This window comes from Oreochromis aureus, linkage group 23 (genome assembly GCF_013358895.1).
Source record: "Oreochromis aureus strain Israel breed Guangdong linkage group 23, ZZ_aureus, whole genome shotgun sequence".
NCBI classification, from domain to species: domain Eukaryota; kingdom Metazoa; phylum Chordata; class Actinopteri; order Cichliformes; family Cichlidae; genus Oreochromis; species Oreochromis aureus.
Genome location: NC_052963.1, coordinates 15,213,652 through 15,241,112, shown reverse-complemented (window position 1 = coordinate 15,241,112; position 27,461 = coordinate 15,213,652). Strand labels below are relative to the sequence as shown.

General features: G+C 42.1%; 1 protein-coding gene across 3 annotated transcripts in view; it reads left to right on the top strand.

Annotated features, from left to right (window-relative positions):
- Positions 1 to 27,461, top strand: part of LOC116323110 (histone deacetylase 4-like) — a 90,673-nt gene that overhangs the window by 34,615 nt on the left and 28,597 nt on the right. For 2 of the 3 annotated variants that reach the window (XM_039606759.1, XM_031743369.2), the window contains 4 exons: positions 5,919 to 6,232; positions 15,776 to 15,926; positions 19,219 to 19,342; positions 21,836 to 21,954. In XM_039606759.1, the coding sequence (XP_039462693.1) occupies positions 5,919 to 6,232; positions 15,776 to 15,926; positions 19,219 to 19,342; positions 21,836 to 21,954 (708 nt within the window). Of the gene's footprint in view, positions 1 to 1,800; positions 2,325 to 5,918; positions 6,233 to 15,775; positions 15,927 to 19,218; positions 19,343 to 21,835; positions 21,955 to 27,461 lie in introns of those variants that run through there. The other variant, XM_039606760.1, reaches the window with a different exon arrangement.

Sequence of the window (27,461 nt, the reverse complement as noted above, 5' to 3'; positions counted from 1 at the left end):
ACAGCATGAGCGAGCAGACTCAGCCTGAAGAGAAATCTTTAGTTATGCCCAATGGTGGTGTGAAGATTCTCCAAATGGACCAAAGTCATGTTTTTCCATGAAAAGGAGCTTAAGAAAAAGAACTTTTTTTGATGTATTTCCACTTCACACTTTACCTGAAAAACCTTTAAACAGTAACCTTGAGAGCTTTATTGATTTATTGAATTGATTTTCAACTAGGATAATAACAATAAGCATATCATATAAATATATATTCACACGAACACAAAACATAAGCATTTGTCATTTACTTACCTCCAAAAAGTGGTCGGTTGCTCACTAGGCCTGTGTGAGGCCTATAGTATGGATCATCTGGCAAGTTGCTGGGAAAATTTGCATTTCCTGATCAGTTGCAAAAGGTTGCTGATAAATTCTTTAAAGTGACTACTAGAGCCCCAGTGCTGCAGGCTTAGAGACTAGTAGTTTACCTACTAGTCAGTTTTTCCCTAGAAAACCACTGATTTCTAGGGAAAACTGTATATTCAGTGACTGGTTGCCAACTGGTTGCTGGAGGTTGCTGGCAGTCACTAGTGTGAGATCAGTCACTGTGCTTTGGTCACTACTAGAGTGAGGGAGTCACCTGTACTTTGCATGCAAAGCACACACTTGTCTGGAAACTACTGGTGACGACTGTAATCTGTTAGTGACTAAAACAGAACATTTAAAAAAAGAGAGAAAAAAAACGTTGATTTTTAGACCAGTGGCCTCTTTGCCATCAGTTTCACCCTAGCAACCTCTAGCAACCCCTTACCAACCAGTCATAGATTACTCAGTTTTCCCTCATGAGGTCCCTGACTGGTCTCAGCATTTGATTTCACAGCAACTTCCAGAAATCTCCAGCAACCGGTCTCTGGGCCTGTGTGATTGGGGCCTCAGTAGTGTCCCTCCTAGTTAGCCTGTTTGCATTTACGCACTGAGCTGCTGCACTTAACTTTTACCAAGTTTGTGCATCCCGTAGACGTTTTTACCAATGAACACAATGAAACCTCTGCAGCAGCAGCAGCAGGATGACGTGTGTGAAAGCATTATTGCATCATTTAAACGTTTAACCTACCTCTAAAAATACTTTAAATACTTTATACAAGCATATATTTTATAGTTTACGGTCATTAAATGTCATAAGATGGACTTTTTCTTGTTGACTTTGTCAACACGTTTGGTCACAAAATGCCTAATAAAAAGTAGCTGTTGTTACTGTTCAGAGCTCAGAGTTCAGCTAAACGTTCAGGCTATAAATGTAAAACTCGCCTGTAGCACAGGAAGCTGTAAATACCAAATTCACTTATCTTCTATTGACAGTTATTTTTAGTTTAGTAGAACAGTTTGCATGAAGGACAAACACTGTGCTCGCTGAAAGCCAGGTAATAGTCATTAGAGCGATGTTGCAGCGGAGAGAGGACAAAAGCTATTTTGTAGCTCATGTGCACCTCCAGCTGTTCTTCTGAACAGAATTTCAAAATAAAATGAAGATGGTGGGATTAAAAAAAAAAAAAGGCACTTTAGATTCATCTAAGTCGTTTGAGATATAATTGATTGAAGTGTTTAACATTAATCCCAAATTTAACTACGATCCTGCAGCATTAATACATCTGGGATCCTCACTCTATTCACCTGAAACCATTTTGCGGTTTTATTTGTTTGGGAAATGTAGGCAAATTCCAGGCTGGGAATATGAGCTCACAGCATTAAAACCGCAAGGGGGGGGGGTACGGTTATTACAAGTTAACCGGGAGGGAGGGGGAGGATGAGGACGGTTTAGATGGGACGGCCCGCCGAGTGAGCTCGAAAGGGGGGAAGAGACATCAGTGTCTACAAACTAGCATGGAGGGTTTTCCTTGGCCTTAGAAGTAAAGAGAGCAGAGAGGGTATGGGGGGAGAGAGAGCGAGAGACCTCTGTGTGTGTGTATGTGTGTGAGAGAGAGAGAGAGAGAGTGTGTGTGTGTGTGTGTGTGTGACGCTGGTTCCTGGAAAAGCAGAGGGCTGCAGAATAAACAGGCTGCATGCCTGAGACTGCCCTGTGATGTCACCACTGGGCAAACGAGGGACGAGGGGAGGAGAGAGAAAGGAGTAGAGAGAGAGAGAGAGAGAGGGACGCCCATCAGGTTAAAACAGGAGGTGGGGGGGCGAATGCCGAGCCAAAAGTGACAGAGGCTGAGCTGGAAAAGAGAAGTCAGATGTGCAGGACGTACTGTCCTTCCTTGTAACGGCCCTAAAGGAAGAAGAAGGAAGAGGGGAGGAGGAAAACAAGGAGGAGAGGACGAAGAGGAGGAGGAGAGCACTGATGGGTGCGTTTAACGGCTGCTCTGATTCACACCTTTCTCTCTTGTCTTTTCTGCATCATCTTCTCCTTTTGTGCGGCTCGCAATTAGCGCCGGTGCCTGAGATGCAATGTGAGGTGTGTTTGTGCGTGACCATCAGCGAGAGAGAGTGTGTGTGAGGCGTGTGTGTGTTTTCTTGTGGCAGAAGAACACAATGTTCGGGGAGAGAGTGTGTTTATGAGTTATGGATTTACATTAGGCACGATTGGAGCCGCGGCACTTTGATAAGTGTGGTTTTCAGCCATAAACACATCTCCCGTGTGCTTTTTTTCCCACCACTCCTCTCTCTTAGCACTTGCTTTAGCTAATATTAGATGAGAAAAAAAATGAATGAAAAACGAAGAAATAGGCCTTATTCCAACCAGGATGTCAGATTGCAGGCCTGAAAGCGCAGCACAGAGTCCTTTTTAACCTTCAGTTTGCAGAGGACTGTGAAGTAGCTCGTACAGACGCGGGAAAAATGATGACAGAAGAGCAAGAAAAGCAACTTTTCAAAGGAGGAGAGGCCAATGCTCTTAAACAGTCTGCGGCAGCCTGGCGGAAGAATTATGCTGATAAGCTTTTGATAAAACTTTAGTTCCGTACAGGTTAAACTCACGCCTCAGTTCTTCGAAGGGTCTGATAAGATCTTGAATCTTTTCAGGACCTTTGGATGTCCAGAGTTTAAATACAGCATGTGCATTTAACTACTTGGTCCTATACTGGACTGTTTTGTGGAGCAGTTAGTCTCTTTTAAATAGTTGTGAGTGATTTTTAGCTTCAGCTCCTGCAATGTGTCACATAGATAGAAGTTTGATTTTATTCATTACATGAACAGGTAGAGACATTCATCTATCCATCAGCTGCTTTAAAGCCTTTAGACACGTAAAATTTGATTATTTTGCATGTAAAAAAGTTTTTGCGACTCAGTTATCACTAATGCAGAGGTTCACAACCACCGCAGAATTTCGCTGGACGAATTTGATACGTTTCGTTTTTCGGATCAAGCTCGATTGTTTCAGATTTTTCAGATCCAAATGAACAGATTAGACCAATAAGACCACTGCATTTGGCAACAAGCGTGTTTGTAGCTCAAAAGTGCTCTGGTACTGAAAAAAAATCATATGGAAAAAGTAAAATAATACTGTTTTACCTTAGGCACACAGCTAGACACTGCTGGGGGCCAATTGGCTCTCAGAAATGATTTCTCTGCCTCGTCAGAAATGATTTCTCTGCCTCGTCAGATGTGCTCAGTGTGCCCTACCTGACGCCCGTCATGATACAGCTTCAACTCCTGGGTCAAGTTCTCTCTGCTTCTGCTTTTGGATGAACCCAGAATCGCTGTTTCTTCATTTTTATGTTAAGAAACATCAGGAGCAGCTCGTCATTGCTTTTGAGGCTGAATTATTCGTAAAAACGCAACGTTTTCAGTATATAAACACAACAGGTTTGCATCTGAAAACGTCTGTATTTCGTGTAGTTTGTAAATCTCATGGAAATCTTCCATCAAGCCTTCATAATTACGGCTGACAGCAGTATGTGAGTTTTACTACAACCTCAGGAGCCGGGTTCCTTCTTTAAAAAGCAAAACCCAAAGTTTTCCATGCATTTCATTTATCTTTAGATCGGACTCCTTCTCCGTCTTTCCTCTGCACAGTGATTCACAGCTGTGGGAGTTTGTCTCTCTTAAACGAGCTCACCTCGCTCCTTCCCTCCTCGCCTGCTGGTCGGTTTCCAGATTGTAACCATCGTCGCTTCTAAAATGAGCAAAGGGCCAGAGAGGAGCCAAAACTGAGGGCGTTGCTCCATTTTTAATTAAATACTGGGTACCTTGTTAAGCAGATTCACAAATGGAAAAGGAAATGAAAGAACAAAAAAAATCCAACCATGTAGGTTCTTTTCTTGGGAGGAAAGCAATAGCCGGCTAAAAGAAGGGATCTCATGACTGGGAAATGTCAAACCTCATGTCCTGCAGGGTTGAAACAAATCAGCCAGCGTGGAGTACTGACTCATATGTTGTGTTGTTGTTTTTTAAAATCCCCCACATGACGACAGTCCTTAAGGAGCCGTTGGGTGTTGCTGCCCTGTTCTCCTATGGCGTGGATGGCAGCAACCACGTGGATGTGTTTCACCCCGGCACACGGAAAACACCGGCAAGAAGGCGGCAAGCCGAGTCGTTTGAGATGTGCAGTTACACTGGAGGACATTCAGAAGTTTTTTCTCTGGTCTGTCTGCAATCCATTGCAAGGATCTTCCATAAGAGGCTTTTTACACGTCTCTGTGAATGATGCAGCGAGAGTGCGTCTGTGCTGGAGCCTGGAAAAAAAATGGAAATATATCAGAGATTTTTCTGAGGAAAACAAAAAAGATGTGATCAGTTTGTGGTTATTTGAAAGGTCGAGCACGAATGCGATATCCTCAAAAAAAAAGAGTGTAAATGTGCCGCTGTGTGTGTGTGTGTGTGTGTGTGTGTGTTTTCTATAAGCAGACCTGGCTCTGAACCCTCCTATTAAGTGTGCCACTGATGGCATGTTTGCCTCTTTATTAACACAAAGTTCCCTTCAAGTATCTCTGGCTCTCGCTGCGCTCTCTGCAAACATGTAGGTAAATAATCAGCCAATCGACTCCTATTTATTCAGATTTAATGGGGAGGAAGCTGCCTGATTGGAGGGCTTCCTGTGCAGTGATTTGTGTGCGGCCGGGCTCCAGGTCAATGAGATCTTTGTAGGAAGACGCGGGGCTTCTGCAATTACACACGAAACAGGATTGTTTGGCTTTTTTTGCATAAACAAAAGAGACGAGGGGACAAAAGGGCGCTATTTTTATGAAAGCTTTATTTAACACTTTCTCTCAGGGATCAGAGGTCAGGGATGACTGTTGGAAAACATTCCTGGAAGTGGTATAAGCAGAAAAAAGCAACATATATATGGCTATTAAGGTGATTTATTATCAGGTGAAATCCTTCAACCTTACATTGCATGTTCACTTGAGGCCGGGTTTTGAAATAAAGGCGAGCAGGTATGCTCCATTCTAAAACTGCACAGCTGCTGGGAAGCATGAGCGGCCTTGTTAATTAAAACCGCAGAGCTTTGAGTCACTTTTCAGGTGCTTTTCAGTCAGGTAGAAACACAGAACAACAGTTAGTAGGGCTTTGATTTAATCCCATTCATCTGCACAACCTTGCAGCCTTAGTAAGTGCTCGAGAACAGGATCAATGTGACGCATGTGAACATGTTACAGAGAGCTGTTGGGATCCGCTCTCCTTTTTCCTATTTTCTGCTGCTTGCGCGTCAATAGACTTTTATTAATTGCTTTCACTTGATAGTGGGCCCAATCTGTAAGAGTTTCTAAGCTTTATTTTGCTACTTTTGATGCTGCTAAAAATACACGAGGAGCTGATGCTCGCTGAGTGTCTGGAGAGGCGGTTAGAAAATACGTCCTTGACTTTTGTAATAATCTGTGGTGAGATGATGGCGACGATAATGTTCGCAGCTTGCTTTGCTGTGAGGTGTCACTACCTGTCAGGAGCAAACTAAAAAAGCAGATGCCTTTCTTCTTCTCTCCCGTCATCTTCCCTTGCAGTCGACATCAACTCTGCGCTGCCCCTTCGTCTCCCTCCGGCCGCCATCCCCATGGACCTGCGCGTGGACCATCACCAGCAGCAGCAACAGCAGCAGCAGGTGTCCTCGCTCTCCCCGCCCGCCCAGCAGTCGCCCGGCCAGCCCGGCGGCGGCAGCGTGGTGGCGGCATCGGTGCACGAGCAGCAGCTGCAGGCTGAGCTGCTGGCCCTGAAACAGAAGCAGCAGATCCAGCGGCAGATCCTCATCGCAGAGTTCCAGAGGCAGCACGAACAGCTGTCCCGCCAGCATGAGGCCCAGCTGCAGGAGCACATTCAGGTACGGCCGCGATTGTGTTTGTCAATGAATGAAGTTCAAGTGCTGCGAAAAAAAAAAAAGGAGGCATTCAAAAAAAATCTGAAAAATTTGGCCCACGTTTTCCAGAAATAGCACTAACAGTCCTTAAAGCTGCAGTTTCACAGCAGCCAAAAGAAAAGCAGTTAAAGCATTTAAAGCAGTGACAGGATTATTTGGACTTGATTGCACAGTGGTTCCACCCATCACAGTTAGTTCACCTGTGAGTCCATCTGTGAACAAAGGAAGGGCTGTTAACAATGCTGGAAGAAAATGTTTTTCTAGACTTGACAAGAAACACGCTATAATCCAGTAGGAGGCTTTATGTGCCCGCCTGTTCAGAACATTTCAACTTAAAAGCAGCACTTTCACCCCTTCCAACCCTGTTCTGATCCGGTTCGGAAATTATTTAAATCCACCCTCAGTAGTAGGCACGCTCCATGATTCAGTAGCCTGTAGACAAACCTTTTTTTTCTGTATGACTTTATCAGTCTGGGGGAATTTTTTCAGTCTTCTTTAGTCTGTTTTAGTCTGCTTCCATTTTCTGTGGGTTGCAGCCACTCATTTATGCACAGTTCTCTTAATGTCTGGCCGCAGTATTTCAGTCGGTTTGAGGTCTGGACTTTGACTTTTTCATTCTTTATGTTGCAGATTTGTTGTTGAACAAAGAGTTGAAAATTCAGTTCAATTCAGCTTTATTTATATAGGGCCGAATCACAACAACAGTCGCACAAGCGCTTTAGATAGGCACAACTTTCTAGAAGCAAATAATACACACAGCCTTATTTGTGTTGTATCACCTTTATCAAGTACTTCCACTCAAACTAGTTCACTTAAGTTTTATTTATATAGCGCCAAATCACAAGAGTCGCCTCAAGGCACTTTATAATGTAAAGTAAAAACCCTTCGATAATACAGAGAAAACCCCAACAATCAGATGCTCCCCTATGAGCAGCCACTTGGAGACAGTGGGGAGGAAAAACTCCCTTTTAACAAGAAGAAACCTCAGGCAACCATCAGGCTCAGGGAGGTCGGCCACCTACTGTGACTAGTTGGGGTTGAGAGGGGGAAGACAGGATAAAAGACATGCTGTGGAAAACAGCCAGAGAGTAATAATAACTAATGATCAAATACAGAGAGGTGTATAAACACAGAAACACTCAGTGCATCATGGGAAGCGCCCAGCAGATCTATTGTAGGATAACTAAGGGAGGATTCAGGGTCACCTGATCCAGCCCTAACTATATGATTTATCATATCTGCCTCCTGAATCCAAACTGGGAGCTGGTTCCACAGAGGGACCTGAAGCCGAAGGCTCTGCCTCCCATTCTACTTTTAAATATTCGACACCTGGCTTTAAAAGAAGCAGAGTATTGAAAACAGACAACAACCTCTTCTGGTCCACATCTCAACAAATCAGCATTAGACCTGGTCGCGGTCTTTTCGGAGGACTGCACACAAGCACATTTACGTAGGTTGCAGACTCTGTGAAGGCTCAGTTTAGGCAAATACCTACCCACTTTACCGTAAATTCACCGTAACATGGCTATTGGGTAACTGCTAATAGCTAAACGGCTAATATTAAAGTGTTGACGTTTATTATAACTTTTAAATACGTCAGCGTGGTTGAAACAGGAGCTGTACTGACTTGTTGAAATTCCTCACAGAGTGATGTTCAGTGTTTTGAGCGTCAGCCACTTCAGCTGGAGGAGGCGAATACGGCACCATTGGTATCGACACTGCTGCAAATGAGTGTTCCTCAAAAAAATGTGAATTTTTTTATATCGATTGGTATCTGACTAACTTTAAATTTGTCAGATTTCTGGTAAGCGTCTGCTCTCTCTCCACGATCATTGTGAATTAAGCTAATCAGCGCTGAAGAGTGAAGCAATTAAAACTGTTAATATTTTTTTGTTTTTTTAAATACGCAGGTTGTAATATTGTTGAGGTATTGTCAGCGAGGAACAAACGCTGAGTTGGACACTGATTTCACTTTAATTCTTCCATCAGTGTAAAAGCAAAGCAGCGGGCCTGTTACTCAAACCTATTTAAAACTTTCCTAAACAAAGCAAAGACAGACTTTGATGTAGTCTGCCGCGGGATTCTTCATTAGCAGACTAAACTCAGCCTGTGAGAGCTTTAAATGCTCCGAGTGAAGAGGGAGCAGAGAACAAGGAGGCACTCTGCCTTCATTTATTTTAACTCCAGAGATGGAGAAGAGCAATATGAGCATGTGCTTGAAGTCGGAAAATGTGCGAAAGACTTTTTTTTTCCTGGTGTGTTACATAACTTATGCACAAGCCCTGTTGTAGCCTTACTTTAAATATCCAGAAATATACTGTGTGCTCAGGGGCGAAGTGAAAAAGTGAAAAGTACGGTTTCGTGTGAACGGCCTGGACTGGACGCGCTTGGGGAGCATAACCAGAACTGCACAGGAGTGTGCGCTGGAGCTTGGATCACATGTCACAGTGACCTGGAAATACAAAGTGAATCTAGATCATCACGCCCACGCTCCGAAGCTTTAATACATCAGCCCCCCACCCCCGAGAGCGCCGGAGCGCTCCCGAGGGGCTGAAATGTCATATAAAGATATTCCAGTATTTGCTCTTTTTTAGAAGAATACTGCTGTAATATGAATTGTACTACACGCAGATACAGCTGAACTACTTATTATTTCAGGACTTAGAATAAATTGTCTAAAAATGGATTGTGGGGGCAGAAGATTAGATGGCGACGTGCAGGATTACATTAGTTTGAATGTCACGTGCAAGTTGATTCAAACTGCACCTCCTCACTCACTCTCCTTTTTTTCTCTCTTGATCTCTTCCTTGGTTCTCATCTTCCCTCTTTCCGAACCTTTTATTTATTCTTTTCTTTTCTCTTGTTTCTTTCTAGCTTGTCTTGCCTTTGTCTTTTCGTGCTTCCTTCTTCCTTACTGGTTGTGCTTTTTTCCCCTTGTTCTTCCCGTCTCTAATTTTCTCTTTTCCTGTTCCTTCTCTCACTTCTTCCTTCTGTCTTCCCATTTTAACCTTTCCCCTCATTTGTTTATGTGTCATCCGCTCCTCCTACTTTCTTCTGTCTCTTACTTTTGGTGTACATTTTTCTTTTAATTTTTTTTTCTTTTGTTTTTGTATTTGACTTTTTGTTTTCTCTTCCCTCTAATTTTCCTCTCATTTATTGCATCTTTTTCCTTTCAAGACTGTTAAAATGATCCATTCAGTCCTGTGAGAAAGTGGGATCACGGTCCTGTTGCACGACCCGGTTTGGGTCCAACTTTATCTATTGATCAGATGACCTCACTTTGACTCTAGTATACTGTGGTATAGAGAGGATTTCATCATTGTATCAATGATGTTCCGAGGCCAAATCGTGGCCCTCCGCCACCATGCTTGACAGCTGGTATGATGTATTTGGTTGTTGTGCGTCACGGTCAAACTTTGGTCTCATCTGTCCAAAGGACATTGTTTCCGAAGTCTTGTGTTTAGTTCAGATGCATCACATGTTGCTTTGCAAACAGAAATTGTGTAGTCCTGTTATTTTAAAGAAAAGAGATTTGCCCTTGTTACCCTCCAACAAGCCATACCTGTTCAGTCTTTTTCCAGCTGCACTGTCATGAACTTTAACATTTACCATTTTAACTGAAGCCTACAGAGTCTGAGATGTAGCTCTTGGGTTTTTGCAGCTTCTCAGAGCATTGCACGCACTGACCTTGAGGTGAATCTGGGGTGAAGTGTCCACTCCTGGGAAGACTGGCAACTGTCTTGAATGTTTTGTACTTGAGAATAATCTTTCCCAGTGCAGAATAATGGACTTCAGATTGTTTGGAAATGACCTTACAATGCTTCCCAGACTGATGGGCAGCACGAGTTGCCTTTGTTTTTTCCTCCTTGGCATTGTGTTAACACACAACTGAATGCTCCAGACCAGCAACCTTACAAAACTTCTGCTTTTACAGAGGTGCTCAGAATTACTGATGATCAGCTAATCAAGTGCATATGATTAGCAGGACTTAGCTACTAATTACTAAGGAAGCTGGAAGGGTGAACCTCTGCATTTTGTTAAATAATTGCACGGTGCGATATCTGTTGTAGGTTGTATTTACCTCATGTTAAGAGCTGCTAAGGACCAGATTACATTTTTACTATGTTCTGATATGTAAAACCTTCAGACTATAGGGAATTATGATGCATTTATTGTAAATTCCATACAAATGTTACCAGTGCTGATATCAATCTGGCTGATTCCGATACTGATAATTTTCTTTAGTCTTTTTTTGTTAGTTGTACCCAAATTTCAAAGATACATGTTTTAAAGTTCTTGCACTCTAAATCACACAAGAGACGAGTAAAAATTGATGTAAAAAAACAGCTAAATATCGGTCACTTATGTCAGCAAATATGTCAGTATCGCTGATATCAGTGGCTAACATCGGCCAATACCGATATTGGGCCGTTATACTGGTGGTTTCCAAAGGTTTACTGTGCGTATTTAGATTCCCCTGTGGGTCAGTAGTGTTTATAAATCTACTATCGATCACGTTTTTCCATCCTGTTTCGTCATTTTTGTGATGTCGAGGGATGAGCGAGGCTATCTGAAGGTTCGTTTGAGTTGTGGCGGGCCCGCAGATGGAGGAGAGCGACGCACAGACTGAGCAGTGAGGCCCGTCCTCAATCAGCCTCATTCACAGCTCCTGTATACACACACACACAGAAATCTGCAGCCATTAAAACTTAAACATCCTCTTAAATGTCAGCAAACACTCAAACATATGCCCACAGTAGCACATACTCAAGTACCCATAGCAGCAGGCGTACACTTGCATACGCTGATTCACATGCTAACAACAGGGAACTCTCAGAAATTGAGACAGTCGTAAGCTCTTCTGAGTATTTAGTCAAAAAGTGGCAACATTTTCTGTGTACATCTCTGGCCTAGTGAGCCACAGGGATTTTGGGTGTGTGAATGTGGGTGGCGAGGTTACTTTGAGCCTTCCCACCCACTCAATCCCTTATCCCCCAACCTTGATTGAAAGACCAAAAAAAAAAAAAAAGGATCCAGGCGTCGGGCTGGAAGCCAGCCAGACAGCCGATGAGCTTTTCTCACGGGCCCCACCTCACCTTCCTCTCACCTTCAGCCGCTAATTTATTCACAGACCGGTCTCAAGCATTTGATTTACCCTGGCGGTAAACACGGGCGCATGTCCCAGCTACTGAGCGTTTATATACACTTCTTAAAAAAAAAAAAAGACGCCATCACGACTTGATTACATGCCGTTACAGTAAACTAATCAAATATTGCCACTGGTTTCGCAATGATAAGGGAGAAACGAGCCCAGGGTGTTGATTCCTTGGCACATCAGCGAGAGGTCATTATGTTGCTGGCGGAGTGCGGGCACAGACAGCTTGCCTATTTATTCCATATTACGGAGTGATTCGGAGGCTTGATTCGGTACTTTATTTTGTTGAAATTAGGGCTGCGAAAAGGGTGAAAGTGAGCTTCGGCTTGCGTTTAATTTAATTGATGCTTTTATCCACAGTCAGGGTCTGGGTCTTATTCAAGGACACTCGAGTGGGATGAAGAGGTGTCTCCAAGCACAGTTTGGCTTTTACTGTGATTTTATTTTTGACCTTTTTGGTTTCAGGACAAGCTGTCAGGGCACAGGTGGGTTTGTTTCTGTGGTACAAAGGCACAGGGAAGGCAGATTTTAGAGCATTTAACAGATGCTCTTCTGTCTTTTTTCTGAGGAAGTAAGCAGATTGGATTATGTGTTTTTTTTTTTTTGTTTTTTTTTACTAAAGCCTCATCCCCCTGTTAAATTGTTTATATTTATTTAAAGGCTTAAGCTTCTGGCCTGAGGTTTTGGGGGATTTTTTTTATAGAATTGCAAAGGTTTTATTTCTTTCCCCTTTCTTTTTTTTTTTCTTTAAACAGCTGTCAGATGTATTTACTTCAGATGGCAACTCAAGGAAAGCAGAAATAGGACTCCTCCACTTTTAAAGACGACCAAATAATGAAATGTCTTGATGCATTCTCAGTCATCCAGGAAAGTAAATCTCCAAAAGTTGAATCTGTTCATCTGGACGTAGCGTTTTGTGGGAGAAAGCGTTTAAGTCACTCATCCAAGTGACTTCTTCAGTCTCAGCTGACTGCAGGTTTCCCCAAACCTTATAAACAGTACATTTGCATAATGACTGAAACCAGCCCACTGAAGGAACAATGGGCTGTGAGGTCAGTTCCTTAATCATAATTATGCAAATTCCCATGACCATTGATCAACAATCACTGACCAAAACCCACTGATCAAAGAACACTGATCAATGGCCATGAGTACCATTCACAGAGAGTTGGGGAATGGCTGCAATCACAGCGTTGTAAGATGGCGAAAGATGTACCCTTAGGCCCCCTCCTCGATTCAGAGATGGTCTTTCCCTCTTCACGTAAATGGCCTCCTTGACTCCGGCGCTCAAACCAGCGTTCCTCCCTGTCCAGGATGTGTACATCCTCATCGTTGAAAAGAGTGTCCACTGGCCTGTAGGTGTAAATAAACTGCAGAGTCCTGGCCTGATGAGGTTGCTCTTCTGTGTTGTGCCATCCGCTTCGCTAGAGGTTGTTTGGTTTCCCCGATGTATAAATCCTGGCAATCCTCCTGGCACTTGACAGCGTACACTATGTTACTCTGTTTGTGTCGGGGGACCCGATCCTTGGGGTGGACCAGTTTTTGGCGCAGCGTGTTTTGGGGTTTAAAAGCCACAGAGACACGGTGTTTAGAAAAATGCGTCTCAACTGTTCGATACTCCTGACACATACGGGATCACTACAGGTTTTCGCCTGGGCAGCGGTTGTCCTTCTCTCCTGGATCGACTGGAGCTTTCTTTAGGTGCCTTTCCCACTTTGACAAAAGTCCAGCTGGGATAACCACATTTACTCAGGGCCTTCTTGATGTGATGTTCTTCTGCTTGCCTGGCCGCTGTGTCAGTGGGGATGGTGTTTGCTCTGTGTTGTAGCGTCCTGATGACACCCAGTTTGTGCTCCAGTGGATGATGAGAGTCAAACCTTAGATACTGATCCGTATGTGTAGGTTTACGGTACACGTCAGCCTTTAGATGTCCCCATTACTGATGGAAATCTCACAGTCTAAGAAGGCTAACCTGCCACTTTTCATATCCTCCCTGGTGAATTTGATGTGTCGGTCCACCGAGTTAATGTGATCCGTGAAATGTAGTACGTCCTGAGATTTGATTTTCACCCAGGTGTCATCCACATATCTGAACCAATGGCTTGGTGGTGTTCCAGGGTAGGATAGCAAAGCCCTCTTTTCCACTTCTTCCATGTACAAATTGGCCACGATGGGTGAAACTGGGGAGCCCATGGCACACCCATGTTTCTGCCTGTAGAACTGACCCTTGTATGTGAAGTAGGTGGAATGAAGACACAGTTCCAAAAGCAAACACACTTGGTCGATGCTGAGAGTGGTCCTGTTGCTGAGGTTGGTGTCATCCTGTAATCTCTTACGGACTACCTCCAACGCTTCCGTGACTGGGATGCAAGTGAAGAGAGATGTAACGTCGTACGAGACCAAGGTTTCATCTGCCTCCATAATGACATCTCTCACCTTCTCACCTGCAGTCAGCTGAGACTGAAGAAGTCACTTGGATGAAACGTTTCTCCCACAAAACGCTACGTCCAGATGAACAGATTCAACTTTTGGAGACAAATAATGAAATGATTGCATTTTAAAGATCTTTGTGAGGTGATGGTATCTGATAAGGCGAGTGGGTTTAGTCCGTGAAAAAGGCTTCACAAGTGACCCTGCAGCATCAGCTGATTTCTTTGGTACAATAGATTTAGTATATTTAATTTAGGCATGTAAAATTTTACCATCATGCTATGATTTTTTTTTTCCTTTAATTTCCTGACGTTCTTAAAAATCGTTCGAATTTGAGCATCCGGAATGTCCGGGATCACAGACGCTGATTGCTTTGTTTCCTGTTCAGATTCTTTTGCCATATGATGATGATGTCACATGTCATATGGACCATCCATTTGCTGTGACACTTGTGTTTAATACTCAGATCATCCACTGATTTGGAAGACCCACTGTGTTTCAGGCCCTTATGTGCACTCAGATTGTGGGGATTTGGAAAAAAATAAAACGTCTTCGGGACTTAAAGTTGTTGGATCGGTGCAAAAAGTTAACACCAATATTGTCACCATTTCACAGCCACAAGGTGAAAATATGACTATATAAGAACGTAATCATGGATTGAAGGTGAGCCTAGTATCAAAATGTAGGTAAAAAATGAGACCTTTCATATGCTGTGACCTGTTTTGATCAGCCAACCAATCCTTCGTGTTGATATGACCTTTAAAAATGAACCCCAAAAAATTCCCTTCTTGAGGTTAAAGCCACAAATGAAACTTCTAACGCAATAATGCTTGTTTCTGCTACTCTACATCATAGACATTAAATTGGTGCAGCTTTGCTACTGAAAATGTGATACATCCTGTCAAGTTGATGCAACAAAAATTGATTTTGGCTTCAGGTTGTGACATCTGGAGCTGAGTTCTAGGCCTGAAAATGTAATATTTCTGTCTCTTGCTCTTACAGACATGTGAGGGCTCAAAAATGCTGAAAAAGAAAAAGTTTTGACCCACCTCATAGTGTAAAACCTTTGCATTTCTTCATTAAATGCACTAATTTTATCATACATAAAAAATAAATGATGTGATTCTGAGGGGGTCACGTGGGAACCTTTTAAAAAATGGTTGATTTATGTGGAATGACCCAAGTGTTAATAGTTCTTCATATACAGTAGGCTTTGTATATGCCTACTGTATACTACCAACCCCAGCCAGTTGCAGCAGCTGGCCACCTGGATCTGCTGGAAGTTTCTCCCTGTTAAAAGGGAGTTTTTCCTTCCCACTGTCACCAAAATGCTTGCTTATAGGCGGTCATCTGATTGTTGGAATTTTCTCTGCATTATTGTAAAGTCTTTACCTTACACAATATTAAGCGCCTTGAGGTAACTGTCATTGTGATTTGGTGCTATATAAATAAAACTGAATTGAACTATTAGAAAAAGCGTATTTGTGAGTTTCACGTGGTTACTGGTAGGTAGCATAGCAACAGCAGTGACTGTAGTGACTTGAGACATGCTCACAAAAGTATGGGATGAGTTTGACTATTGTTTGGACATATGCTGTGATTACGGAGAAGGAAACATAAAGCACTTGTGAATATGGTAAAAATTGTATATAACCTTATATTTTTCTATGTTTTTGCATGCTATTATTGTTGTTAACCTATTTATTCCTACTGTGTTCACTCTGCTGCTCTAACAATATGAATTTCCCAACTCTGTGACTAATAAAGGCTATCTTATCTCATCTTATGATATGTAGATAGGTAGATGTGAGGGCTAATAAGGAACAGTTCCAAACTTCCATGCAGGATACTTGGAATTATCTGCAATCAGTCGCCCGTTTGGTGAATATTTGCTAATGTGATTGTGGTCTTTCTTCGTGCAGCAGCAACAGGAGCTCCTGGCTTTGAAGCACCAGCAGGAGCTGCTGGAACATCAGAGGAAGATGGAGAACCACCGTCGGGAGCAGGAGCTGGAGAAGCAGCAGAGAGAACAGAAGCTACAGCTGCTGAAGAACAAGGAGAGGGGCCAAGAAAGTAAGTTGAAGCAAGATAAGTGATACTGAGAGCACCAGCAGTCAAACTGAATCTGAAGCCAAGTTTGAACAGTGCAAAATCATATGAAATCATATATTGGTCCAGTATAACAGCAAATGTAACTTATTTATTTATTTTCTCTCATCTTCAGTTCACACTTTGTCACCACTGGTGCCTCAGTATGTCACTATCTAAGCAGAGGGCCCAGGAGCACGATCAAAGCTCCTACAAACCTGCAATTGTCATAAAGAATTCTCTACCACATTTATACTCACAACAAAATCTGCTGTGAATCTCTGTGGGTCGTACCCAGTAATGAATTTAATCTGGGTTTAGCTAAAACATAACAGGAGCCAAGTTGTGCTTGTTGCTAACCACTGTTTGTGGGAGTCTTTCCTCTGACTTTAATAAATACCTTCAGGTTTATAGGATCCATATGAGTGTCCCCAAAGCAAGAGACTTGCGTGCATTTATGTTTTCCATAAATACATACAGAACTTAACCTACTGGGATACATCAACAGGATAACACTGAAAACAATAATTAGAGGTTGTCGTCCCCATATTAGTAGCTTATGTTATGAACAGCATTTGATTTCACACTCCGTTCAGTGTTACAGTCACAGCATATAATGTCGTGTATAGGGTACCCCCCACCCACCACCACGACTGTGAACTATTGTTTCCTGTCTATACAGTCAGGAAGCTTGGTAGCATCTGCCAGAGTTATCGAGAACTCTCTGTTCAAAGGGACCGTTGTGTTTGTGCGCTTCTGTGCGTGTGTGTTTGCATGTCTGCGTATTTCCATTTTACTTGGAGAACCTGTGTATTTACTGTGGTAAACGAGCTGTATTAGCCCGGTGGCCTTGGCTGGAGCTTGGCTGAGTTGTTGCCGCTGCCTGCTGGATGTCTCTCAACAGTTCATTGAAAGCAAGTGGACAGGAGTCCTTGAGAGCCGTTTACACACTATATGGAAAATGGTTACAGATCGAGGCTGCATTTGTGTGAATAGTGTGTGTATATGCATGCATGTGTGTGTGTGCCCAAAAGAGCAAGAGAGAGGACTGCAGTGTTTGCTCTCACGTGTATCTGCAAGGGTGCAGTTTGTGGTCTGTAAATTTCTTAGTTTTTAGTGTTTTTCTTTCTTTTCCCACACCACAGATTTTTTGCGATATCCGAGAAATTTGGTTTTTTAGAAGGCTGCTGATTGACTGTGAGACGAGAGCATGGCTTTTTGATTGATTGGTTATTTTGGTAATTAATCTGCTGATTATTTTCTCAACTGATTCTTTTAATTTTAAAAAATCGGGAGATAGTCACAGTTACTTAAAGCCCACTTTCGTGTCTTTCTATTCAGTACCCCAGATTACACAGAAAACTGAGACAAACACTAATTTCTCCCCAAACATCTGGGGAAGCTCAGACATTTTAGTTTATTTTACTGTTCAATGACTTCCAGTTGACAAGTTGATTTTAACTTCCAGGTGGGATTTATGCATAATAAGTTTAGAAAATACAAGACATCTTAACAAATTAGCCCTCTTCCTGTTAAAAGGAAGATTTTACTTCCCACTGTTGCCAGTCCTTGCTAATAGGGAGTCATCTGATTGTTGGGTTTTCTCTGCATTGTTTTGGGTCTTTACCTTACAAAATAAGGCAGGCGACTGTGGTTGTGATTTGGTGCTATATAAATACATTGAAATTGAAATGGTCAGTATCTCTCATTTTCAAGCAATTTTTTGTCGACTTTAGAGAACTTTGGATCAGTTGTGAAGTCGTGTATTCATAAATGTCTAGACAAGGAACTTTGCTGCTCAGCACCCTTTCTTCTGTTATGTCCTTTAAGCTCTCTGCTGTCCACTAGACAACTAAAGACAGAATTGCCAAACCAAAAAGAATAAATTATACAAATGTCTCAAGTCTTTAAAAAATCACTGTGCTCAAGTCCTTTAGAAGACGCCCATTTGTCAGTGTGGGAACTCATTCGCTTGGGCGCTGACTAATGGGGGCATTATGCTCGCTGTTCTCCCCCCTGGTGAACAGTGCTGTACGACTAAAGTGATCTCATCTGCAAGGCTCAGTTGTGGCACGAACCGCCGCCTTGGTGTTGTTTGAGTTGGGCGTGCAACTCTCAATTTTTGTAACCTGCTGCGTTTGTGTCGCTGCTGCCGCAACTGAGTTGTCATTTCATTTTTTTTTAAACACCATTTTAATGATAACAGCTCAGAGGGACACGTTGAAGATAAAGATGAGACTTTCTGGAAAAAAATAAATAAATCTTTCGTCCTGATTTTGACTTCTTGTCCTTATATGCTGGCAGTGATGTGGATGTTTTGTCTAAGTGGCAACAGCTTTCAGGAGAATACTAGAGCAGGTACTTGTGGCCTAAGTGGTGTTAAATGGTACAAAGCTGTGGCAATGTTTGATTCCCCCCTTAGCTTCTGGGGGCAGTGTCCTATATCTCAGGAGTCCGGACTCTGGAATCCGTAGTCAGTTGATATATGTGTGCAAGTTTTGGTTTAAGATAAAAGCTAAATCACCGCCAAACAAACTCTAAACTTTTAACCTGCATGTAGTAATCAGTTATCCGAAATTACCTGATCTGAGGGCTACGAACAAGATCTCTCCTATTGGAAGTCTTAGTTGGGATAATCTAGTTACACTGGAATACCAGAAGTCTCATCTCATGCCTATAGATGTTACATATGCACATGCAGATATGTGATTACAGAGATTAGCCATTTAAAACTGGAATCCATCCATCTATTTCCTTCCACTTATCCAATTTAGGGTCGCGGGGGGGGGGTCTGGAGCCTATCTCAGCTGTCATAAAGCGAGAAGCAGGCTACTCCCTGGACAAGAGGCCAGCATTCACGCCCACATTCACATGTAGAATCACCAGTTAACGTAAACCCATGAAAAAACCAGAGTACTCACAGAGAATCCACACAAGTCTTGGATTCTAACCCAGGACTTACTTGCTGTGAGGCAGCACTCTACCAGCCACAGTATTAAAAACCTAATAAAGAAAGATCAGCAAAAGACTTGAAACAAAGCAGATACTGACTATATACATTATGTGTTACAGTGGAAGAGTGTAATAGGGTTTCTTTCACACTTAAGGGCCCCTGAAGTGAAAAGATCAAACTGATTATGATAACTGTGATGAGACATCCAACTATCGTGTCAACTGCCCTACAAGTTCAGTTACTGTGGCTAACTTGTTATGGTAATTGCTCGTGATGTAGCATACATTCAGCTGTAATGACTTTATCCATGGCTTTCTCTTTCAGGCGCGGTGGCCAGCACCGAGGTGAAGATGCGTCTCCAGGAGTTCGTCCTGAATAAGAAGAAGGCACTGGCCCAGCGTAGCATCAACCAAGGAGGCCTACCCAACGACGCTCCCTACTGGTACCGGTGAGGAGCATCTTTTGCGGTGTTAGCTCAGCTAGTAATGCGCATGATACACTCAACCAAAAACCTTGTTTGACATAACATCAGTACCCTTCCTGTCAATGTGCGAGCTGCCACTGATTCTTTGTGATGACTGTAAGCAGCAGAAGACTCCTGAACGCATCTGCAGATCTTTCTAAGTTTAGGATGATAATTCTGTCTCTGACAGCGGCTGAATAATGTACTGGATTATATCTTAATCTGTCAGCGAGCTTCCTCTCCTCCACACCTGCCACACTGTGTGAGCCCGACTGAAAGATGGATCGAGCAGGGTTATGAAACAAAGATGGCAGCACACACACACACATATGCTCACACATGCTCACACATGTACACATGATAGAGCTGCATATTGGAAGCTGATGATAGGGACCCTCGCATTGAAGACCTGGCCTTGGATGGTTATTGTAGCATCTCGGGAGCTCTTTGCAGGTGTGCACACTTGCCGTTTCCTCTTTCTAGATTTGGTGGTCTCCTGCTGTCACATGTTTTTCATTGCCCGTCAGTGACAGTGTAGACGGCGTGCTCAATGCAAGCTAAAGAATTTAATATACAAACACACATCAGTTGTATTTAGAAAAGTCATACTTTTGCTGGGTTTGAATGAACAATGAAAGAGTTTAAAAACCAATAGATTTGGGGACTCAGTCTAGAGATGAATATGTGTACAATCTGCCCAAAACGCTGACTTTAACTAATTCAATTACATCCAAATTTTCCTGATAATTTTGTTGCAAAAGTACAGTAAAGTAAAGTAAAAAGTTACATTTAATGAAATGTGGTCGAATGAAATTTACATCACATGCGCATTTTCCGTAATGATTAATTCTTTAAATATTATATATACCTTTAGTGTGATATATTTCAACTGTTTCTTTATTTCTTGAGAGAAGTTGTTTTGGGTTTTGTTGAGTGTAGAAACTATTTTCAGCTTTTTCATTTAAGTTCAGCTTGGGGTTCTAAATATTTTTAGTCACATTACTGCAAGCATTTCCAGCACACAATGGAAGCACTCACAGTCTAATGCAGATTTTCATCACCCCACAGGATGGAACAAGCATCCAATACTCCATCTCAGGAGTCTCCTTAAACACCAAATCAGAGTTAACTTAATTTAGGCCTATCAAAATCTAGCTGTAATTTAATTTAGTCTGCCATTATTAGTGATGATGAGTTTACATTTTTTGTCTTTAAATGGTTTGTTCTCGTGAGCAATCCGGCTTGTTCATGAGCGACTTCAGAGAGCAGTAGGAGATTGACAGACAAATTGGTGCAGCATCTGTAGACTCTATGCTGGTGCGTTGCGGTGAAGAGAAAGCTGCTTGCAATCAATTGGCAAATGCAAAAAGACTCTGTCCAATACTGGACGCCAACTTTTCCTACTAGCAAGGAGTTTGCAGTCCTGTTTTTACTCTGTGTGAATGAAACGTAAGGAAAAGGGAAGATGTGAGTGTAACGACAAATAGTTGAATAATGGTAAAATGGACATAGACTTCTCGCGGTGACTAAAGACAATCCTCTGGGACTTTGGGAACACAATTAAAATTCACATGTATTCATTTATACTTTACTGTCATTAATTAGTTTACTTGGAGAAAGTATACTTTCCAGTTTTGAATTGAATTTCCAGTAATATTAATTCTCAAAAAGTCTTAGAACTTTGCAACTCAGGCGAGAGACTTTAGTTCAACCAGTGTAACGTGCCATCAGCTAACTGTATATTTTGTATGAAAATCTATATACAGTTGACATTTTTTCTCTGTGTAAATAACTCAGAACTGTACAGTAGAAGTACAGCCCTTAAATTAATATTAGTGTTCACTACTGCTGACACAGACCTGACATATATTTAGCTTTGAAGTTCAGCCCTGGATGTAGCACATCCGAATATTATTCCCTATGATTACATGTGTCTTTGTGCTACAACAAAAAAGGACTGAAACCACAAATTGCAAACACAAAACCAAATAAATAACGTTACATAATCTTGATGTGTGACCCAGTGAAACACCCACAAGTGTTGACTTTCAACAGCTCAAAGTAACACAAAGTGTATCTTTCTATATCTGCCTGCTTCTCTCCTTTTCTACGCCTCTCTCTGTAATCTAAATTTCTCCACTCATTGGACTCAGTTTGGAAGAGACAAGCGTATGCATCCGCTTGTCAGGAACATGCATTTGGGTCAAAGCCAACTCGGCTTAACTTTGCCTGCAAACACCACCTTATTTTGCAGGCAGTGAACAGATGGCAGCACATTTCTGTGTTCTTGCCAAGGGATTTGCATGATGCTTTAATCATAAAGATCTATGACAGCCATGAAGTTAGTTACTTTGTCTGGATTACTCATTGAGTCACGTGTACAGTGAGTTATCGGTGTTTTGCCTTGTTGCACATGTTTTGTGATCTTGGTGGCCCTCTTTAATACTGTATATGTGTGTGTGTGTGTTTGTTTTGCAGCAAAACCCAGCACAGCTCTTTGGACCAGAGCTCGCCTCCACAGACTGGCGTGTCCACCTACAACCACCCTGTGCTGGGCGTCTACAACCCCCGGGATGACTTCCCACTGCGAAAGACTGGTACGGTCCCCACACACACACATACGCATGTGAATACACTTTGTTTTGGCAGTGCAGACTCATCTATTTGCTGCATGCACACACGAGAATTACACACACACAAACACACACACACACATTGAAAGTTTAATGTCCAGTAGCTGCCATGTAGACTCACATCTAGCATTATTTAGATGGCACTGAGCACTGCTCCATTAATCACATCCAGATTAGGTTGTCAGGGTCCCCCAGCATTCCCTACATGAGAGCAGTAGAGAGAGTGCAAGTGTAGGTGATTCAGTAGTTCAGTACAGTGAGCGCTAAGAAACTTCAGCTTGACACTGAATAGTAAAAAGTTACTGTTACTGTAAATATGACAGCTATATTTACTTTTATTTCCTTTAATGTATTGGATATTTGAATATTAAGTCTAACTGGCTTGGGGGCTATGTTAGTAGTGAAGAACTCCAATTACCTTTGGAGTTCCCCAGGGCTCTGTTCTTGGTCCTCTTAAACTTTGAATTGTTTCTTTCAGTCCCATTTCCACAGGGGCTTTTGCAGGTGTCTTTTCTTGAATGTTTATAAAGCCAATCTCCCTTTACATAAAAAAAAATAGCTCGGTGAATTTGGGTGTGGTACTACTATAATATGCCATCATAGCAGCAAGTCAGTAGGTGAAATTTCTTTCCTTCACAATCAACTGTGATCGGTATAACTGCAAAGTGGAAGTGTCTAGGAACCACAGCAACTGAACCACAAAGTGGTAGACCACTTACAGTATACAAAACAGGGTCACCAAGTGCTGTGGCTCACAGTGAGTGAGCCATCGCTCTGGGTGCTTCGTGGCATGGGTTTCCATGCAGCCTGCATCAGCAGCCTGCAAGCCTTACATCAAGTACAGTGCCAAGCATCGAACTGAGTTGCATAAAGCACACTACCAGTAAACTCTGGAGCAGTTTTTGAAAAAATAAACTTTTATTTAACCAGGAGAAAATAAACTCTTGAGATTTAATCTCTTTTACAAGTGTATCCTGGCCAAGAAGGACAGCAGTACTATTGTAAGTTGCATAAATTAACAGCACATACACATACAAAACAATACACCAGGTGAGTACAAGCTTTGAGAACAGTTTGGGGAGGGCCCTTATTCTGTTCCCGCATGACTGTGATCCAGTACATAAAGTCCAAAAAAGGCATGGTTGGATGCATTTTGGTGAGTTTAACCCCACTGAACCCCTTTGGGATCAACTGGATCAGAAATTGTGAGTCCAGTATCAGTGTCTGACCTCATAAATGCTCTTCTGGATGAATGGGCAAAATTTTCCACAGATTTATTCCAAACTCTTGCAGAAAGCCTTCCCAGAGGAGTGGCACCAACACTGATGCCTAGGATATCATAAAAGCTTTAGTAAATTTAATGTGTAGGTGGCCAAATACCTTTTTCACATAGTGTATGTAAGATATGTACAAACAAGCACAGCATGCACTTCTTATTGGCAAGAAACTAAAACAGATTCACAGAGCTGAAAGTTCTGTTTCACATTCGGTACCCATCATGTCAAAATAATTTAAGCAGCTAAAACTGCTGAACACACCACAGAAATAGATAAAAGTTTACATGTGGTGTACAATCTGTCATTCTTTGGGTCTGCTGCTCAAACATCAGATGTCTTTAAAGCTTTAGCGAGTAAAACCAGCTGTGTTCAGCGTGCTTTTGTCAGGTGTGTGTGTATGTGTGTAACTCTGTGTGGGTGTGCGAAGTGCGAGTGGTGTGTGCGGTGGTGTAGCCGTGAAGCAGCGGTCATCTTACAGTGCAATTATTCACTTAGCCCAGTGGCAGGCCGCTCCAGCCCTGTTGACTCTGAGCCTTCAGGCTGCTGGCTACGACAACAGATAGACCACAGTTGACACTGGCCCACACAGCTGCATTCCACCCTGGGAGAGCAGCAGAAGAAGAGGAAAGTGAGGGAGAACGAGGCGAGTAAAATGGAGAAAGAAAAGGAGATAATGAGTGGAAATGAATGAAAACAGAAAAAGGAGAATGAAGAAGGTGCTTGCTAGCTTCGCTGATCATTTCCTTGAGAAAGATGATTAGAGCATAGAAAATGAGAGCTGGCATGCGGGATTTAAACTAAATCCAGCAAGTGGCATGATGATTACACACTTAGCAAAATCTGCTTTATGCGCAGAATGGTAAAAAAAAGAAAGAAAAAAACTGGAAGATGGCAGAGAGTGAAAAGATCGTCCCTGGAGTGTCAGCCCGTCCCTGGATTTCTATAAGGCTGAGGATTGTGCTCTGCTGCTGAGAGAGAGGGGAACCTGTGCCACCCTGATATTTGCCCACAGCGCTGACGTGCTTTGCGGGGTTTACTTATGGTAATGGCAGCTTGGGAGAGTTTAGAGGCTCTTTTATATCACCGCCAGGCCATAAAATAGAGGACTGGAACCCAGAACTCCCAGCAACGGCCGAAGGAAGCAACAACGCTCTTTTGTGCATCTCCCTGTCGTCCTTTTTACCATTTTACAGTGCAACAACTGAAAAAGTTAGCTTTCTTTTTTGAGTCCCGGCTGATTTGGTGACAACTGTGCTTACTTTTTGAACAGCGTGAGATTTAAGATTTAATGCAAGCAAATCTCTAAGCAGTAAAACAGACTCATTTTTTTTTTATGCTTTCCTTATGGCAGTGAGCAGCCTTTCACCTGTAATTCTTCGTTCATCAGTTCACTTTGACTACTTCTAATCTGCATATAAGACTATGCAGAATGTTACAGCATGGAACAAGTCCCAGAAATGTTTTAGCTTTAGTTTTTGGTGGACTTGTTCTCCAAGCTCCATTATAAACTCGGTGTGTGGAGAACAAATCAGCAACCATATTTGCTGGAAATTGTATCTCAAAACCACCCAAATGTCATCAGGTGATGATTTTTTCTTCTTAAACTTGTCTAACAACACAACAGGAAGTCTAAACCAGAAGACATTTCAACTTATTAAAGGCCAAGCTGTGGGAAAGGTGCAAAATTTTAATTAAACACATGGTTTAAGTTCTAAACAAGCTAAAGGTGTAAAAGGTAGAAGAGTCAAGTGACACAAGGTGTTTCCTGAGGACCTTTTGTCTACAGAGGAGACGATGAACATGTACATCTCATGCTGTCTTCAGAAAATACGTGCACTTTCTTCCACATTCGCTCTGCTGTCGTTACAAAGAAAAGCTGGTGTCAAACACCAAAGAAACACGCTGGCACCGCTTCTTGGCCTAACCATCCCACTACAGTGTGGTATGGGCAGGTGACGTCTTTGTCAGTTAAAAAGGCTGCAAAACCAACCGTGGTTCAGAACCGCTGCTTCCTGTTGCAAACTACAGAGGCGTTTGCAAAGCCAGCTAATAGGGGATTTGAGTCTTTGACACCATTGCTGTATGCATTTAGGGGTGAAAGAGCATGACATGAACAATGTCCCTGTCTGGAACATGTTCTCACACACCAATAAAGATATGAGAGGGGAAAAACAAAGCGAAGCCTTCTTGTCTTTTCACTGATGAGTGAGGATGTTTTGTGGCCTCACTGGGCAGCATGTCCGTGTGGAGTACAATAACGCATATAGTACATGCTGCTGCTTGATAACTGGACCGTATAAATCTCCCGTATATACAAAGCAACATGCGGCTGCCTGATTGTCGGAGCGTCACTCACTGAATGCTAGCCGGGCGCCCTGGTTGAGGCCCCGTTTTAACAGGGCCACAATACACCATTTATGGAGCGATATCGCTCTGATTGCATGTGCTCATGCTTTTCACAGGCTTATAATACAACTTTCAGACTATCACTAGTCTGAGTTTGCAATTTTGAACTGCAAACTTAAAAATAATAAATTAATATAAAATTAATTAGCCTGTTCTGCGGAATGTTTGCCAAAATTAGAGGATGAAGATGGGTCCAAGAACCATGATAATGCAGCCTTAGATATAACTGATGCCTAATTTTCTTCCCTTAACACCACGTGTGTTTTTATGAGCACCACATTTGGTCTTGTTTTCTCTTTAGGCCTCTCAAAGAGCAGAGAAAGCCTATTTTCACAGTTATTGACATTTTCGTCAATTCCCCTCGGCTTTGACTTTTAAAAATGTGTCTTTCCTCTTTCCTCTGCTAATAACGAAACCAGAAAAGTAATTACTCAAAGGGCCACTTGTTATCCTTGCTTCTTCTGTCGTCCCGTTGCTTTGTTTTCCTAACTAATAGGCATTTTCTTTTGTGTATTTTCAAATTCTAAGAAAAACAAGATCTGTCATAAATCTTCAAAGATGTAAATGAAAGGACGACTCAGAAAGGTGTCATTTCTGATTTGATGGATGCATTTATTCAAAACTCTTTCTCCTCGAAAGGTCGTGCTCATTCAGTATTGATCATGACAGAAGACATGTTTCTTTATACTTTGCTTTCAAGAAGATAGACTTTGTCTGAAGTTTTTTTTAAGTGGTTATAGCCAGTAGGTCTCCGGGCATCCTAAAGGTCTTTCAGAGTTTTTCTTGAGTGTTTTCAGCCATGTGTACAACACGGTGGAGCCTCTGTATGGTTTGTGACTGCATTAGTCAATGATGTTGGAGATCTTGTCAAAATTGATGAAATTACGAATACAGAAAAGTATAATCAGATTTTCATCCTCTATGCAAAACAATCTGGCGTATCCGATTGACACTGGCTTCAGTTTTCACCATGACATGCTCCTAAACACACTGCCAATACGATTAAAGCGTACCTGGACAGAGAAGTACACAGTGGTGCACTACTAGTCATGGTTTGGCCTCCTCAAAGCCAGAACCTCAGCATTACTGAAACTTAACAGAAAGTTTTGAATGTCCTTGAAGACAACCAAGGCAACCTTGCATAAAGAGTTCAGGCTGTTGAACATTAAAGGTTATCATATGAAATATTAACTTTCAAACTCATCAGAATTGTGTAAATCATGTTTTTAACCTTATATACAGTTTTTCCACACATGTGACCAAAGGCGAGTAGATCAAGACTTTTGTACAGTACTGTAGATACAGTAGTTTTACTACTAGAACAAATATTAGAACAGAACATTTCAGAATCTCTTGTTGTGCTTGGTGAAAAGTGATCAAATACATTTGAACATTTGAAAGCAGCATTCAAAAAGTCAAAAGCCTTAATCAACAGCCTTCATTTTGACCAAATATTGTGTTTGTTATGACAAAGACCCTTTTGTTTTTGGTTTGCAATTGCTTGATTTAGATCTAAAAATCTAAAGCAGAGTCACGGGGTCTCACAGATTTTTATTGGATTTGTAGTAAATTGGCTTTGAAAACCACCTCCCCTCAACGTTAATTGGTTTGACTCCATCTGGACTGAGCTCTCCTTCCCACTTTGTGTTACTGTACCTTCACGCCTCATATTTCACACTTGTGTCTTCTCCACACATTTATTTTTACTTGACACTGCAAACGGGAACAAGTTAATCTTTGATCGTTTCCCAAAAGGAACAGTTGCTCCGGTGATGGTAGCTTCTGGGT